Genomic DNA, 16,586 nt, shown 5'->3' with positions numbered 1-16,586 from the left:
AACATGAGGAGGATGTTCACATTTTTTAAACTATCCAGATTGGGCTTTTTTATATCTGATATGAATCTTTAATATTTAGAATGCAAAGGAGGATTTTAAAAATGTTCAGAGAGTACGTCTGGAAAATGTCCAAAACTAAATATGTTTACTTTTGACAAATTTAAAAATATTAACATTTGACACAAAAGCCATTTTTCACGGGCTTTCCAAATATAAAAAAATAATTTTTTGAAACACCGACGCGCCGTTTGACTGTCCTCCACCCTACCCTATGCATCAAAAAAAGTAAGCAAGTAACCAGTGATCACCAGATTAACCGTCAGGTTTAACTTCTCACTCAGGATGTTTTTGTATAACTATCATATAACATGTTAGTAGAAATAGTTCTAGGTTTCAAACAAATCCAAATCATATGCATTTATGCATCATATCATATCATATCCAGGCATTTATGCATTTATGCCCTTATCCATAATTCTTGCTGATTTAAAAAAAAAAATTCTCTTGTTTTTCTTTTATTGGATATATAATCATCAAGTTCGCTATCTTAGCTAAAATAAAAGGGCGACAAAGCCACTTTGTGAACTCATAAATCCATAATTTTGCTGATTTATTAAAAGTTTATCTCTAGTTCTTCTTTCATGGAATATTCAAAATCACGTTTGTTATCTTATCTGAAAATATAGAGGGTGAACAAGCCACTTTATAATTATAATTTTTGTTTAATAAAGTATTTGAGAAGAAGAAAATCCAAATCCAGTTTTAACACAAGTTTTGGCAAATTTTTTTTAATCCGTCAATTTTCCCTTTTTTGATCAATTAAGTGTCAAAATGCACATATTGTTAAGAATGTATTCAAATTTTTTTTAAAAGATCATTTTTACAAGTATAATATATGGATGAAATCACATATTGTGTATCCCAAACTGGAAGACTGCATTTTGTAATCCAGGTTTTTTTTAAACTGGTGGTTGATAGCTTCACCCGTCTGTTCGGTATAGTTGCCAAGTCCAGTCTTATTTTTTTCTATGTATGGTAGGAAACAGTTAGATCTAGCTCAAAAATATCTTAAACATATTTTTTTGGATAACTAAATGAGTTTTTAAATTTACTTAAGATTCTGGGAATGCTTAATCCCTACTCTATCCCGAACACATTTTCCTTGACTGCTGCAAATTTGATCAAACAATCTATTATTGGAAGAGGGTCCAACCTACCATCAGCTCTCAAATCTCTATCCGAATTTCGCGGATTTTCATACACATTTTTTGCGGATTTTCATACACATTATTCGCGGATTTTCATACACATTTTTTGCAGATTTTTTTCTTTCTTTCATTGTTTTTGATGAAGAATGGAGAATTTTATATTATTCTTTTTAGCCTATTTTTACTCTTTCAAAACTTGATTCGGATTTGTTTGATATTTTTTCTACTAACATGTTAGATGATAACTATTCTATAGTGGGGAGATGTTCAACCTGACGGTTAATCTGGTGAACAGTGAGTGGCCTATGTACAGGTTGTCCCAAAAAACATGGGAATTAAGTGACAAATTCGATATAGTCTTTGTTATGAATTAGAATTGTAATACCTAATTTCAAAAGCCGTAATATTATTATGTCTGTTAGAGTTTATTTTATAAAAAAGGTAAAAGACTGCAAAGATATGTCTACAATGTCTCCGCAAGATGAACAGTGAAGACGGACAAGTTTTATACAGCAATTTTCCTGTTTTACTAAGTACAACTGTATGCAGTCAAAACATAAACAAACAAAATGTGAACATAGCAGACGAAACTCTTACAGATTACAGCTTTCTCAGTAGGTATCACTATACTAAATCAAAGAATTATTTGAAAAGACGATATCGAATTCGTCACTGAATTCCCATGTTTATTGGGACACCCTGTATGTTTTTAAATCCACTTAGAAGAGAAAAAAACTTGTTTGTGCTTGAAGCGCCTCTAATTTTTGATGTAGAAAAAATGGCTTCTTCATGTTTTTTGTTTGAATAAATTTTGACTTAGCTCGATGTTTCCTACAGTACGATAGACTCTACGTAGAGAACGAGATTTTCCTTTATAATGAGGTAAAGTAAATATTTTACTTTATAATGATATAAAGGGTTCATTTTCCTTTTTAATTAGATAAAAGGTTTATTTTCTTTTATAATTAGGTAAAAAGTATATTTTCCTTTAAAATAAAGTTTTCCTTTATAATAAGGTTAAGGAAATATTTTACCTTATGATATAAAGAGGTTTATTTTCCATTCTATTAGGTAAAGGGTTTATTTTCCATTCTAATTAGGTATAGGGGTTTATTTTCCATTATAATTAGGTAAAGGGTTTATTTTCCATTCTAATTAGGTATAGGGGTTTATTTTCCATTATAATTAGGGAAAGGGTTTATTTTCCATTATAATTAGGTAAAGGGTTTGTTTTCCATTCTAATTAGGTATTGGGGTTTATTTTCCATTATAATTAGGGAAAGGGTTTATTTTCCATTATAATTAGGGAAAGGGTTTATTTTCCATTATAATTAGGTAAAGGGTTTTTTTTCCATTATAATTAGGGAAAGGGTTTATTTTCCATTATAATTTGGTAAAGGGTTTTTTTCCATTATAATTAGGTAAAGGATTTATTTTCATTTATAATGAGGTAAAAAGTATATTTTCCTTTATAATAAACATTATTTAAAAATGAGAAAATGGGTATATTTTCCTTTATTATGAGATTAAAGAGTACATTTTCTTTATAATTAAGTAAAAGGTTTGCTCACTTTATAATGAGGTAAAGAGTATATTTTTCTTTATAATTAGGTAAAGGGTTTATTTTCTTTTATAATTTAGATATATATCTGTCTAACATATTTATATAAAACAAAAACAAAAAAATTTGCGGATTGCATAATATTTTTTCGCGCATTTCCAAAATTTACAAAAATAAAAAAGTTTGAAACACAAATTTTTAAAATTTTTATCATTCATAAACTTTCCCTGGGGTCACGTGAGGTCCCAAAAAAAATTTGGGCCCGATTGGTTCAGCCGTTTTGACGTTTATTGGATACAAACAAACAGACAGACAGACAAGCTAAATTTATATATAGTGGAGAGAATGATGGAAAATAAAATAATCTAATTTAAAGATGGTGGCGAAAGGTAAAGAAAATATGGAAAATGATATGATAAATAGTTAGAAGGGAACGGCAGAGTGAATGTTTAAAGGGAAAGGAAATTTGGAAAGATATTATAAAAATGTTTAACCCTATCTCTGCTGGGGTACTTGAAAACCAGGATATGCTGGGAGGGGGGTTAATTTGACCCCCCCTCTAAATCCCATGTTTGATCTCCAAATATGACAAATGATACATCATTGGAAAGCTCTTTTGTTCTAAATCTGCAAAAAATAGCAAATTTGCAAAAATTGGATTTTTTATCGCAAAATCCAGTTATATAGTAAAAATTTTTGCAAAAAAAAATTTGTCCAAAAAATGAAAAATTATACATTTTTGAAAAGCCCTTGACCATACCATTTCAAATATGCAAAATAACCTGATTTGTAATCAAGAAAAACTAAAAATGTGCAAATTTCCTGTGACAGGTTGTTTGCAAAATATTTGCAGTTTTTTTTCGCAAAACTTGTGCAATTCATTTCCTTATGTCAAAGGCTTTCCAAAAAAACTAAATTTTATCAAAATCTGACAAGTGGAAGTGGGTCAAAACAAAGATTTAGTTTTTTACAGGAAAAAGCAGTCATTCAGGCAGTGTGCCTGAGGACTCAGGCAGTTAGTATTAAAGCCCGGTTTTAGGCCTAAAGGGAGGGCTATGGGTATGTAAGAAAAGTCAGAATATTTCAACAGCCTCAGACCAATACTTTTTTATGTAAAAAAAAACTACAGGGGGGGGGTCAAATTGACCCCCCCCCCAGCAGGAATAGGGTTAAAGGTAGCTAGGGTAGAGAATGTTGAATGGAAAAATAAGTATGGAAATGATAAGATATAAAGGTTAAAGAATGGAAAGAATGTTAATAGGGAAAAGAAGTAAGAAATTGTGTGATGTAAAGGTTGAAGGTAAAGTGGAGAGAATGTTGATAGGGAAAGGAAATGTGGAAAGAGGAGATGGGAAAGAGTACACCCCTACACCAAGGTAATTTTGTCACTATTAATTTGATCATTGTGTTAATTTTCAAGTCACCTCCCAATTGAAGTTCTGATTTGCATAAATCTGGAAATCACTTTTTTTAAAGAGCTACTTAAAGGGCTACTTACGTTTATATCTACAGTGAGGGTCATTACTCATTAATATTAGACTTTTTTTAGGTATCAGCTAACCGCCCACTTGAGGTTTCTGTCTTTTCACTTAATACAAATATTGCAAAAAAAAAATTTCAAAATCGTCCATACCATGATACGGTTGCAAATTGACAATTTTAGTATAATAGAAATCACCTTATACTAGGGCCCCTAAATAAAATATTTTGAAAATATTTATGTTATACTAAATACATCATTTTCTTGGAAATTTTAAAATGAATTCAAATATGAAAAGCGCTTTAAAAAAATAGAATTGAATCTGCAGTTGAAGCTAGATAACTCATCAAAAACTTTAAAAAGTTAAATAACGGATTTTTTAACGTTATTTGGCTATAACTCCTTTAATTTTTAACTTTAAAAAAATTATGTATAACATGAAATAAAAAAAATAATTTCTACCAGTTTAAATCTTTAATTCGCATCCGTATGAACGATTTGAAATTTTATTTTATTGCAATATTTTTTTAATTGAAAACGCAGCAACCAACATTAGACGGTTGGCTGAATTCCAAATCACCCTTAATCTACAGTTCCTTATTTGTGATATGAAATTTTGTTTTTATGTAGACATCATTCCTTTGATAACTAATTTTTCTATAAAGAGATCGAGTGAGTAGCCGGAACATAAGTCGATCAGAGGACATAGATGTTGAACTCAGAAAAGACGGAAAAAAGGAAATATTGAAAAAAGAAAACTCAGCTGAAAGAAAAGAGAAACAAGGAGAAGTAAAAAAGAAGAGAAATAAAGAGGAAAGTAAAGAAAAGAAGGAATCAAAGAAGGGCGGGAAAGAAAAAGAGACCAAAAAGGCAAAGGCAGAGAAAACTAGGTCTTCATCTAAAGTTAAACCAATTCTGAAAAAACAGCATTCACATCCACAAACAGAAAAAGGTATCTATTATTCCAGCCTTTATAAAGAAAATTTGTAAAAAGAAAAATCATTTAATGTTGCTTTGAAATTTTTTATTTCCAGTGAATAAAAATGTTGAGATGGAGGATTTAAATGTGATTGTGAGGTATGTAAAACAAATTTTTTTGCCTTAATGTTGCTTTAATGAAACTGTGAATTATGTAGAACAAAGGAATTATTTCAAACGATGAGTTTTAGCGAATTACGTCTAAAAAATCATATCTTTGATTGCAAAGATAAAGGGACTCTAACGTTGGAGTTTGTGGCTCGACTTAATTTCTTTAACCTTATATACATTTGCTATTTAAAAGCTTTTGATCAATTTTTTAAATGTTATGAGTAGATATATTGTGTTTTAAACATATTGTAAGTTGAACAAAAAAATAGATGTTTTGAAGGGACTGTTCACATATTTGGGTAATTTCATGGTAAACTAAATTGCCTGTCAGCTTTTGATTGGTATTGGTCTCACTTTTCAAAGATATCCATAACCTGAGAAAAAAGCCGATAATCGTTCAAAATTCAGGCTCCATTGAACGGTCCCTTTGTTTAGACACAATTTACAATACGCTTTTCAGCAGAATTCAGCCCCCACCCCCCAAAAAAAAAATCATATTTCAAGGCCATTAAATGTGCTAGCCATTATGTACTAAAATATGAAAACTTTTGATATTTGAGTTAGCAAGAAATTAACATTTTTCGTTTTTAAACATTTAAAGTGAATAAACAAAGACAACGTTCCTTAAGACAATCAATTAATCATTACTCGCGCACTCGATGTAAATAAAACATACATCTTATTTATTTTATTAAATTAACATTGAATTATGGTTTCTAGTCATAATTATGTTACGCGTATTACACAAAAAAATATGTGTTAATTACATATACAATAGATATGATGGTAACAGACAAACCAGTTTTACTTCAAGGTGATTTTTTTTTATTTAAATTAAATATGTATGTATATGTATTTAGAATTTAAAATTAAATATGTAAAAAATAGATCAAAATATTAAATTTTTGTTGAAAAGTTTAATTTCAGGGATGAGACATTTGGGCCTGGTAGTAGCGCAGATGAAAATGACTTAATAGGTAAAATACAGGGGGCGGGCATAACTCTCCTAATTTTACCTGGCTAGGTTTATACTGTACAGTGAATTTTGTCGAAAAATGTTTCCTTATGACTGAGTTGGTATCATAGAGTACAGTGGGTTTAATCCTAAGTACATCTATTTGTACGGTATTGTGTGAACAGTTAATTTTAATATTTTTCAACAATGAGATATTGTAGTGTCAATAATTGTGTAAACAACGATGTTTCGGGTTCAGAAATTTTTCATAACATACGAAAAGAGTGGATAGAACAAGTTATCTGGAAGACAGAACACCCAATTATTATATGCAGTGAACCGAAATGTAAAGAAAAATGGATTGCGTCAAAAGCTTTCAAAACTGGTGCTCCTACAAAACCAATAAATTATTTATATTTAAAAATCACTTGTTTCACGTTCATTTATGTAAAATAAATATTTTAACAGTTTTCAGTTCTTCAATAACTTTAAAATTAAGTCTAACCTATTTTAGATCTATTATTAGTTCAGAATTGCTTTTCATTCTAAAAGTCAGAAACCTATATTCCTAAGAGTTAATGCACAATGTAGATTTCAGAAGTAAAGAATTTTATAAGAAGCAAGATGTTATCAAGGAGAAGGATTTTATTTTTTTCTCTATTTGTCATCTCTCATTTTAGATAAAAATCATATGGGCTTGTTTTCTTTGCTTGACTATTGTAGGCTTCACTTTCAAACAATAATGTTTTAAATACACTGATCTACGAATTATGATCCCCCCAGGTAGAATTTCTCAGCGGGTCATTGTGTACAATGGCTGTACAACAAGAAGTCTAAAATTTCAGATGCCCCCTCTATTACTAATATCTCGATGGTAAAATATCAACATGACTTTGTAAACATTGCATAAACATTTTGTTTTTCTCTCCAGCTTATATGTGTACTTACGGCATACTGTCATTACAATCTATAGAATCTGTTTTAATATGGTTTTTTTCAGCTCGCTTAGTTAATGATTAAGTTATAATCAAGTAACCCCATTTATCTACAAATTGATTATATTCAATTGCAATTTCTTTACAATGCAATGCAGTGACTTTGGGATTTCTTGCTCCAGAAATAATGGAGAAGAAAATTAGAAGCCAACACTTTTTAAGCTTGTAGTAAAACGACGAAATCCTCCAATTATTGCTGAGACACAGGCAGCCGTAGTACATTTGAATTTCCGAGCCGGGTCAACCTTTCCGATCCCAGTTTGTGTTGCACCTCGATCTATTGACAGGACTAGCCCGTGCAACAAGGTTGACGCGGTCAGGCGTTATGCTTCATATAGGTTGAATTTACTTTTACTAAAGGGGCAGAGGTGCGTGCAGATAATGGTTTATATAGTACTGTTGTGAATTGGGAATATCCCTATTTAAATGAAGTGTCAACGCCAATCCTTTTAATAATTTGATTATGGGTATATTTTCACTATTTCTTTTATTGTTTAATCTAGATTTTGATATGTAACATAACGATCCGGTTAACTACTTTACCGACTTTTATTCATCTAAAACAATTGTAAATACAGACTATATAGTCGACAGGACAGTACAAATTTGTTAATCTGTGGCTTCCAAATGGATTTGAAAAAAAACGTCAAGAAAGAAATCTTATTTTTATTGTTATACATGATGGAAACAAGTTTCTGAAACAGAATCTGGAGGTTACACAGATGAAGTCAGTTGTTTCACTGCCTACTGATACTCTAGTTAATAGTCAGCTAACCGGAACCAATTGAAAGGACAGCATTAGCATCGCAGGCTACATTTGAATAGCATCTTCCTTTGCCCCGGGCAGCTTTCAAGTCCCGACAGTCGGAATCACAGGGAACATAACAGAATCCTTTTTGAGGACAGGTGACATCACGATCCTAAAGTCAAATTAGTTTATGCAGAAACGAAATTTGTTGGATTAAAAGGGAAGACGAGCAAAACAGCGTCACCTAAATGAAAATATTATTCTTTCATTCAAAAAGCCCTTGAAAAATGATTTAGTAACATGTTTCTCATGTGAATATTTGTTAAATCAAAATAACTATTTATTGCATAATTCCGAAGTATTTGTTTAGAGGTGTAACTTTTTAAATTAGATGGCCTTGAAAAGTTTGACTAGGAGCAAATATCACACTCCCCCTTTTCAACTCAGAAGAGGAAAATCACCAAATTATATTTGATAAAAAATGTCAAAACGGGTTAGGGTTAAACTGATAAACATGTTAAACGAAAACTGTAACCTGCAAATTTGCTTTCTCGTCGTACTTTTTGGTGTTAGAAAAAGAATATATCATTAAACCGTTACCTTATTTAAGAATATACAAAGCAAAACTTAATTAAGATTGGCAACGGAAAAGTGTTTGAAAATAAATCTGAATCTTCTTTTTCGCAACATTTCATGATATTCTTCAATGTGGTATAAATCTTACCAAGAAAAGTGTTAATTAAGAGCAACGTTTATTTTTAAATGAAAGTTGTAACCAAAGAAGGGATTCCTCATACCAAACATTAAGACAACCATACCTATGCTTACAGAGAAGAAAGTAAGAATATTAAAATTCATGATGATATTTTTTTTCAAATTTGATATTTTGGAGTTTGTATTTCAGAATTTTTTATTTTCAGGAGTTTGTCTCTTCAGGAGTTTGTCTCGTCAGGAGTTTGTCTCGTCAGGAGTTTGTCTTTCAGGAGTTTGTATTTTCCGGAGTTTGTCTTTCAGGAGTTTGTCATTCCGGAGTTTGTCATTCAGGAGTTTGTCACGGCGCCCACAAATACGAACTTTTTTATATTGATATTCCTAAATGAGACGGCAATTTTACTGTTTTTTTGCCATATTTTGTCAGAATTTGTTAGATGTTTTTATGGTCAAATATTCGAAAAAAGGTCAAATTAAAATCGCGTTTTTACACCTTTAAAGCGAGTTTCATAGAGTAAGTTCAGGGAGGGGTTGGGTATGATTCAGTTAATTCAAAATTTTTTGATTTTGTAATCACAGTGTTTCTAAAGATGATGTATGATTTGTTTAAGAATATATCTCCCCTACTTTTTTCAGATAAGAGTTTAAAGGGTGTCTAAAAGTTATTTTGATTGGCTTTTAAATTGCAATTGTTCTAGACGAAGAGTTGAGAATTGCTGAATCAATGAGTCTGGCAGTATTTCTGTCTCTACAACAGGATCAAGATCACCAGGATCAACTGGAACAGGTTTTACAATCAATTAACATATTTATGTGATATATACTTTGATTGTTTTTATCCAATAAAAGTAAAACTGTTGGAATCTCACATCAGTAAGACCCAACCGGGGGAAGGTTTGTGGATGGTCAGAATGTAAAAAATGTGCCTCAAAACATTTGGATTTCCGCAAAATTTGGAAAATCCCCGAAAAAAATCCGTGAATTGTTTGTTCATGGTTTATGTACAGAAAAGCAACAAGCTAAAACATAAGTATTTAGGACACTCTACAGAGAAGAGGAGTAATTGGAGGAATAGCCCCATTAGGTCTGTAACTTTGTAATTAATATGTGTTCTAATTTATTTTTGTTATAATTCATATATGCCACACAGTGAGACCCATAAAACTGAGGAGGACGACATTTAATCAATATTATGTGTTAGTAGGTGTTGTTTTCATGCAAATAGTTTCAACTGCACAATTACAGTGTTGCGTGATCATTGGACTATTTAAAATCATAACTAGAGATTAAAAGTAGTCTTCTTATTCCAAAGTTTTATGAGTCCCACTATATACAGTTTAAAAAAACTGTAACTTTAACAGAAAGTTCAGTCTTTTCTTTTAATATTTTTAAATTTAAATTTAAGGTTTTAAATATACCCAATAGTTATGCGGCAGTGGAAAATCATGGGAAATTGTAAAATAAATACTTTCTTAAAATTGTGAAATTTTTTTATTGACTGATTGCATTGTAGAAACCTTGGATGAAGTGGCAGAGGACTCCTGTACTCCTAGTCCAGCATGTATACAAGGTATAGATAGGACTCCAGTATCTTAGTCCAGCATGTATACAAGGTAGGATTCCAGTATCTTAGTCCAGCATGTATACAAGGTATAGATAGGACTCCAGTATCTTAGTCCAGCATGTATACAAGGTATAGATAGGACTCCATATCTTAGTCCAGCATGTATACAAGGTATAGATAGGACTCCAGTATCTTAGTCCAGCATGTATACAAGGTATAGATAGGACTCCAGTATCTTAGTCCAGCATGTATACAAGGTATAGATAGGACTCCAGTATCTTAGTCCAGCATGTACACAAGATATAATTAGGACTAAAGTACTTCTAGTCCAGCATTTATACAAGGTATAGATAGGACTCCTGTACTCCTAGTTCAGCATGTATACAAGGTATAGATAAGACTCTAGTACACCTAGTCCAGCATGTACACAAGACATAGATAGGACTATAGTATTTCTAGTCCAGCATGTATACAAGGAATAGATAGGACTCCAGTACTACTAGTCCAGCATGCTTACTAGGAAGGACTCCAGTACTCTTAGTCCAGCATATATACAAGGTAGGACTTCAGTACACCTTGTCAAGAATGTATTCAAGAAATAGATTTAGGACTCCAGTACACCTAGTCCAGCATGTATACCATGTATAGATAGAATCCCAGTAATATTTACCTTGTATCTTTAATATACATACCTAGAGAAATAGAGCATAAGTTTATGTTTGTTTTCTATGTTGCAAAAAAAAATACAATATTTAGAATGAAATATTACAATTCTTATAATACTTTTAGTTTTCAACAAAAAAGAAAAGGAATGGAAGAAAAAAAACTCCCCCAGGTTTCAAGGTAACAGATTATAACAATGAATTGCAATGATTCCATAAAAATGTTTTTGAAACAAATGTTGCACCATCCACAATTTCACCCAAAAAGTGTTCTGTATTAAAAAAAATATTCCTTTTTATATTATTTTTAGGAATTTGGGACAGAGATGATCAAATTGAATCTGGTAAGTAGTTCTACGTTTCAATTTATTTTACTTAAAAGGGACTGAAGACGGTATTTCAATTGACTTTTCACTTATAGAGTAGCATGTACTATTCACAAAGGTACCCTTTAAAGCTTTTCTAATTAAGAATGCATGAGATACTCATGATCCGTTAAAAACAAGCACTTTTCAAACCAGAAAAACGACGATATTTCCCACTTTATTTATACATCAAATAATGGTCTAAAGGGTACCGTTGTGAATCAGGTATGCCCCGGCGAACAGAACTCGTATAGAATACTATTTTAAAAAGTCATAAACTGGGAACAAAAGTCGTAAAAACAAGTCGAATTTTTCATCCAAGTTTTGAAGTGGTCACATACTTTAATTCAAAGTTCCATGGCCAGCTCAGAACTGGTATTAAAAAGTTGATTTATTTACAAGTTTTATCTCCAAAATGTTGCCCGCCAGGTGCCTCTTTACATTTTATTTAAAATTGTTATTTTTTGCCCCTGGACGGCTAAAATTTCAAAAAATTTTATTTTTTAAATAGAATCGCTATGAAAGAAATGAAACGCAACTATTTTAGGTAAAATAATTTTTAAAAGGTCTTATCATTATTGAAAAAATGTATGTTCTCTGTAAACTCAATGTACATTTTTTGATAAACAGAAGTGTATATGATGCGTGAGTGTCCTGGATAATGGTACTTGACCCAGAAAATTGATCACTGAATATATAAATACAAGGCTTGCAGTTCGCTTCGCGCCCATTTTTTATTTCAATTGGGAACATTGTTAAACAAAAAAAATAAAAAAAGATCGCGAAATTTATAAAATAAATCCTAGATTTTGTAACATTTTTGAAATTTTGATCATCATGCATAAACCATCAAACTTTAACAAACTTCAAAAATCCAGAAAAACTCGACTTCTAAGGTCGAGAAAAAGACTATACTTCAAAAGTCGATAAAACTAAACTTCAAAAGTCGACAAAAACTTGAATTAAAAAAATTCGTCCATAAGTGTAAAATCCCGTTCCAAAGTGCTATAAAAGCTCTTTAAGATAAGATAAAATAAGGGAAAGATCTGACAACTCCCCCATCTTGGAGAGCCCAGAGTTCCATTAATGCAATGTTTTTAGAGAGTGAATTTGACACTGATTTGACAAATACAGAAAGAGAATTAGAAATAGGTAAAAGAAGATGTAAACTATTCTTGGAGCTAGCCTTACTCAGAAAATGAAACCCTGTCTGAAAATTCCGGGGTGATTTAATTTAAATTGTGTCCTTCTCTTGAGTCTTGTCTGATTTTTTTGGGGCGGAAATATAAATAAATTTTGTGGATTTCTTAATAGAATATATTTTACCTTAGAAATAATTCTTTACAAAACGAGTAAAACTGTTTAGCATTTTCTCACTATAGAAATATCAGGTCAGGAATAAAAAGAAAAATGACACAGATAAGCTACTCCTAAAAGAACTTTGTAGGCTTGGTTTCATTTCAGATTAAAACAAGTCCAGTCCAATCTAAGTATTTATATTTTCTTTGAAATACATTTACTATTCATAATCATGGATTAAGAAAAGTATATTTAGAATCTCAAATATCCCTGGATGCTGAACGGTTCAAAGAAATAGAGAACAGGTTTTTTTTGTATTATTTTGTATTTTGATTCTGCTTATTCTTTATTATTCTGCTTATTCTTTATTATTCTGCTTATTCTTTATTATTCTGCTTATTCTTTATTATTCTGCTTATTCTTTATTATTATTCTGCTTATTCTTTATTATTCTGCCTATTCTATACTATTCTGCTTATTCTTCATTATTCTGCTTATTCTTTATTATTCTGCTTATTCTTTTTGTATCTTCCTTATTTTCTCTTCTTGTTCTTATTCGTGATCTTTCTACATTGATTTTTTTTATTGATCATGAAATGAAAAATTTAATAAACCAATCCAAGCAAATCATTTTAAAAAACCCTCTCAAATCAAAACATATCAAATACACAACATATCAAAACCAAATCGTAACTAATTTTACTTTTAATCTATCAGTTTAGTACTGACCTCAAGTTAAATAATGTTATTGGAGAAAAACTTTTCGTGGAAAACCAAAAATATTTCGAATCTGTAAAAAAAGAAAATCAGAATATTCACTATCTTTGTTCTTAAATATTTTTCATAAGATATTTTTTGTTTGATTTGTTGTTTATGATATGTTTTGTGTCTGATATTTTTTGTTGTCGATATTCTTTGTATTTTGATATCGTTTAATATGTTTTGTGACGAGTTGTAAGAGTTACCCAGCCGGACTGAGTTGACCTTCAAGGTGGATTTAGGCGCCTGTCGACTTTAAAAGTCCTCTATATTTGCAAAAAAAATATCATATTTCAGTAACATGAGTAAATAACATTAAAATGATTATGAATTTAGCATTGCATTTCAATTACTTTACAATTTAATAATTATCTTTAATTATTTAGAAAGAAAATTGGATCTGCAATTTTAGAAAAAATAAATGAAGATTTTAATTTGTTGATTAATTAATATGTTAAATGATAAATAAATCTTTTTTGAAAATATGTATTTGTTTTTTAGATGGTGCCAGTCCTGACGGGTCTTCACGATTTGGTGAAAATGTGGGGGGCGCACACAGGGCCCCCCCAACCCCGGAAATTTTTTTGGGGGGACCTTTTATTTTCCCTCCTAATCCCCCCCCCCAAAAAAAATGGGGGGGACCCATGTGTACTTCACTGACTTGACATCGACTTGTGAAATCCCCGTCAGGGCGCCCTCCTGAAGCCTTTCTAGGGACAGGGGGTGGGATGGGAAACAGCTTTAAAACAGCTGCTGGCATTAGATAACACAGAGAGATAGTTAGATAGATAGATAGCAGCATATTGACCCCTGGACAGATGCAATTACCCATAAGTAATTTGATATGGCAAAGTTTGAGGAACGCTCTCCAACGCCTTACTGGCCTTATCCAGGCCTCCTATCTCTCTGTTATACCCGGCCTTCAAGGTGCCGAAACCCATAGCCTTTAGGCCATCTTATGGTCTAGATTGGAAGCCTTTTTGGTCCGATTGGGTATGTTTTGATTTTGAGGGTTTTGTTATGATGTTTCGTTGGGAAATGTTTTGTAATAATATTTGTTTTAAATTACAACTTTAAATGTCTCTTTTTAAAGGTCACTGATAACCATGAGTCAAGATGATAAGGTAAATTTTCTATTATAAATATCTAACAAGTTACTCGGACCGTCAATGTTTACAATTTGTATTTTTATTAAGGCTGTGTTAAAGCTTTTCAAAACCACAAGCACAAAACATCACCTCCAACCCCCAAACCCCCCGGCCCCTATCCCTCTTGGCCATACTGTTATGGTTTTCGGGAGATAATCGCCGGAGAATAAATTATGTCAACTTTTAAATATTTTAAAATTATTTTAGATTCCTGAAACCTTCATGACAATCACACAGAAAGCTGAATATGCTGAAACTAAAACTCCATATCTTGATCAAGAAACATCAAAGGAAGAGAACATTGAGTCATATGATCTTATTGACGAAGAGCTTCAGCATATAGAGCTTGAACATGATAATCTTGTTGATGAAGAACTAGAAAAGGTTCAGGAAAATCCTGATTTTTCCTCTAAACTAGATCAAGACAAAATTGTACATAATGAATTTGTGGAAGCACTTGAGCTTGCAATATTTGAACAACTAGAGATTGACAATGACGTACTTGAAGAAACTAAAGATGACAAGGAGGGTCTGTTTGACAAACATCTTGTTCACGAAGGAGAAGAATCAGCAACAACAAATGAACAAGATCCCTTTTATCTGAAAGTTGAAATTATAAATCATACACAAGAATCAAAAGAGGAAGTGGAGCAAGAAACTTTGAATGAAATAAACTCAAATGCTGTTGTTTCCAAAAGTGAAACTTTTGACATATTAGATGAGTAAGATTCAATTAACAAAAAAATTAAACTTAAAGTTTAGATAAATACATAGAAAGTAAAAATTATGTTAAATTATTTCAAACCTTTCATTTTAAAATACCTATTTATATTATAAATTTATTTTAAATATTACAATATTAACAAAAATATCAGTGCAATTTTTATAGCCAGAGCCTCTCTAACTATCGCTGGGTGTTTTGTGTTTGATACCTTTTTATAAACATGATAATACAAGAAATCATAATTTCACTAAAAAATCCATTTCTGAAAAAAAAATGTGTTGTTAAGTTTACGTTCTAAACGAACATGGCTAGAACACGGGAAAATGTGGATAGCCCTCTTATTGCAATCTGAACGTCTATTCAAATTGGCATTGACATTGACATTGCCACAGAGACACTAAAGTCTAAAGAGAAAGCGCGTCAATTTTACAATGTACACCTAGATAAGGTTAAAAATTCAAGCTGGGAAAGTGCTAAAACTTTATATTGATTTTACATGTGATTAAATCTAACTATGGTCATTGGTCACTCAGGGAGGTCGATTTTGGAGATTCCACTTGCTTCACCAAGAATAGCATTCATATAAGATTTATTAAAACGTCGTTTTTCTCTCAAGTCAAGTCAATATCTCATGGACGAAACCTGGTTTTATGACGGTTAAATTTGATAAACATGACTAATGCAAGCGAAATATAATGTTGGTCAAGTATTAAAAGATTCGTCTTGGAACACAAAATTTAAAAATATTGTAATGATTTATTAAATTTTTATTTGATTTTACAAAAATTTGTTTTCTCAAAGGTTGTTTAAATTTGTATTCTTCATTCAAATCCGGTTGAAGCAATTCGACCTCCCTTAGCGGTCACAGATATCTTTAGTTTACCATGGTAAAAATATGAGTTAAAATGTGTTAAACTTCGGTATCTTACATATTACAATCTGTAATTTTTGTTTATTTAACAACAACGAATGAGCATTTAATTGGTCTGTAAGTAGTGATGGACATCGTTTTGAGACATTTAGGTTTTTTACATTAAAAGTATTTCATAAAATGTGAGTTATTAAATAAATTACAAAATTATTCTTTCAATAAATTTGCTTTATTATGCAAATTTTTTCTTTTATAAAAAATTTGATTTTTCAAAACAAAATATTTTAATTGTTTTGGTCAGAATAAAAGCATTGCATAATCTTTATATATACTTCGCTTTTCTGTTTGTCTGTCCGAATGAATCCATTGAACGTTTAAACGGCTGAACCAATTGGGCCCAAATGTTGTAAGAGAACTTCACATGACCCCAGGGAATGTTTTCAAATG

General features: G+C 31.1%; 2 protein-coding genes and 1 long non-coding RNA gene across 3 annotated transcripts; all 3 read left to right on the top strand.

Moving 5' to 3' along the window:
• The first annotated feature begins 1,958 nt into the window (after positions 1–1,958).
• Positions 1,959–4,987, top strand: LOC111715456 (uncharacterized). Its single transcript, XR_002768230.1, has 3 exons — positions 1,959–2,090; positions 4,063–4,145; positions 4,915–4,987. It is a non-coding gene; the product is annotated as an uncharacterized LOC111715456 (long non-coding RNA).
• A 124-nt stretch (positions 4,988–5,111) lies between these two features.
• LOC111715453 (uncharacterized) lies at positions 5,112–11,325 on the top strand. The gene is made up of 8 exons (XM_023490776.1): positions 5,112–5,201; positions 5,284–5,326; positions 6,117–6,152; positions 6,266–6,315; positions 9,446–9,534; positions 9,786–9,831; positions 10,261–10,317; positions 11,285–11,325. Exons 2-8 carry the CDS (start codon positions 5,301–5,303, stop codon positions 11,323–11,325), a joined length of 345 nt encoding a protein of 114 aa, XP_023346544.1. The 5' UTR covers positions 5,112–5,201; positions 5,284–5,300.
• Positions 11,044–15,322, top strand: LOC111715455 (uncharacterized). Its single transcript, XM_023490779.1, has 6 exons — positions 11,044–11,154; positions 11,285–11,317; positions 12,440–12,490; positions 12,894–12,942; positions 14,490–14,520; positions 14,752–15,322. Exons 5-6 carry the CDS (start codon positions 14,503–14,505, stop codon positions 15,268–15,270), a joined length of 537 nt encoding a protein of 178 aa, XP_023346547.1. The 5' UTR covers positions 11,044–11,154; positions 11,285–11,317; positions 12,440–12,490; positions 12,894–12,942; positions 14,490–14,502; the 3' UTR covers positions 15,271–15,322.
• The last annotated feature ends 1,264 nt before the right edge of the window (positions 15,323–16,586 follow it).

The sequence above is a fragment of the Eurytemora carolleeae genome, unplaced genomic scaffold (assembly GCF_000591075.1).
Source record: "Eurytemora carolleeae unplaced genomic scaffold, Eaff_2.0 scaffold1745, whole genome shotgun sequence".
NCBI classification, from domain to species: domain Eukaryota; kingdom Metazoa; phylum Arthropoda; class Copepoda; order Calanoida; family Temoridae; genus Eurytemora; species Eurytemora carolleeae.
The sequence above is the reverse complement of the archived record's forward strand: the minus strand, read 5'-3'. Positions and strand labels throughout refer to the sequence as shown.

What these genes read in the sequence shown, in the direction of transcription:
- LOC111715453 (XM_023490776.1), top strand. Translation starts at nt 5,301, where the DNA reads ATGGAGGATTTAAATGTGATTGTGAG. An exon ending in AGATGAAAATGACTTAATAG is followed by an intron (nt 6,316 to 9,445) that starts GTAAAATACAGG and finishes CAATTGTTCTAG; the next exon opens with ACGAAGAGTTGAGAATTGCT. An exon ending in ACCAGGATCAACTGGAACAG is followed by an intron (nt 9,535 to 9,785) that starts GTTTTACAATCA and finishes ATAAGTATTTAG; the next exon opens with GACACTCTACAGAGAAGAGG.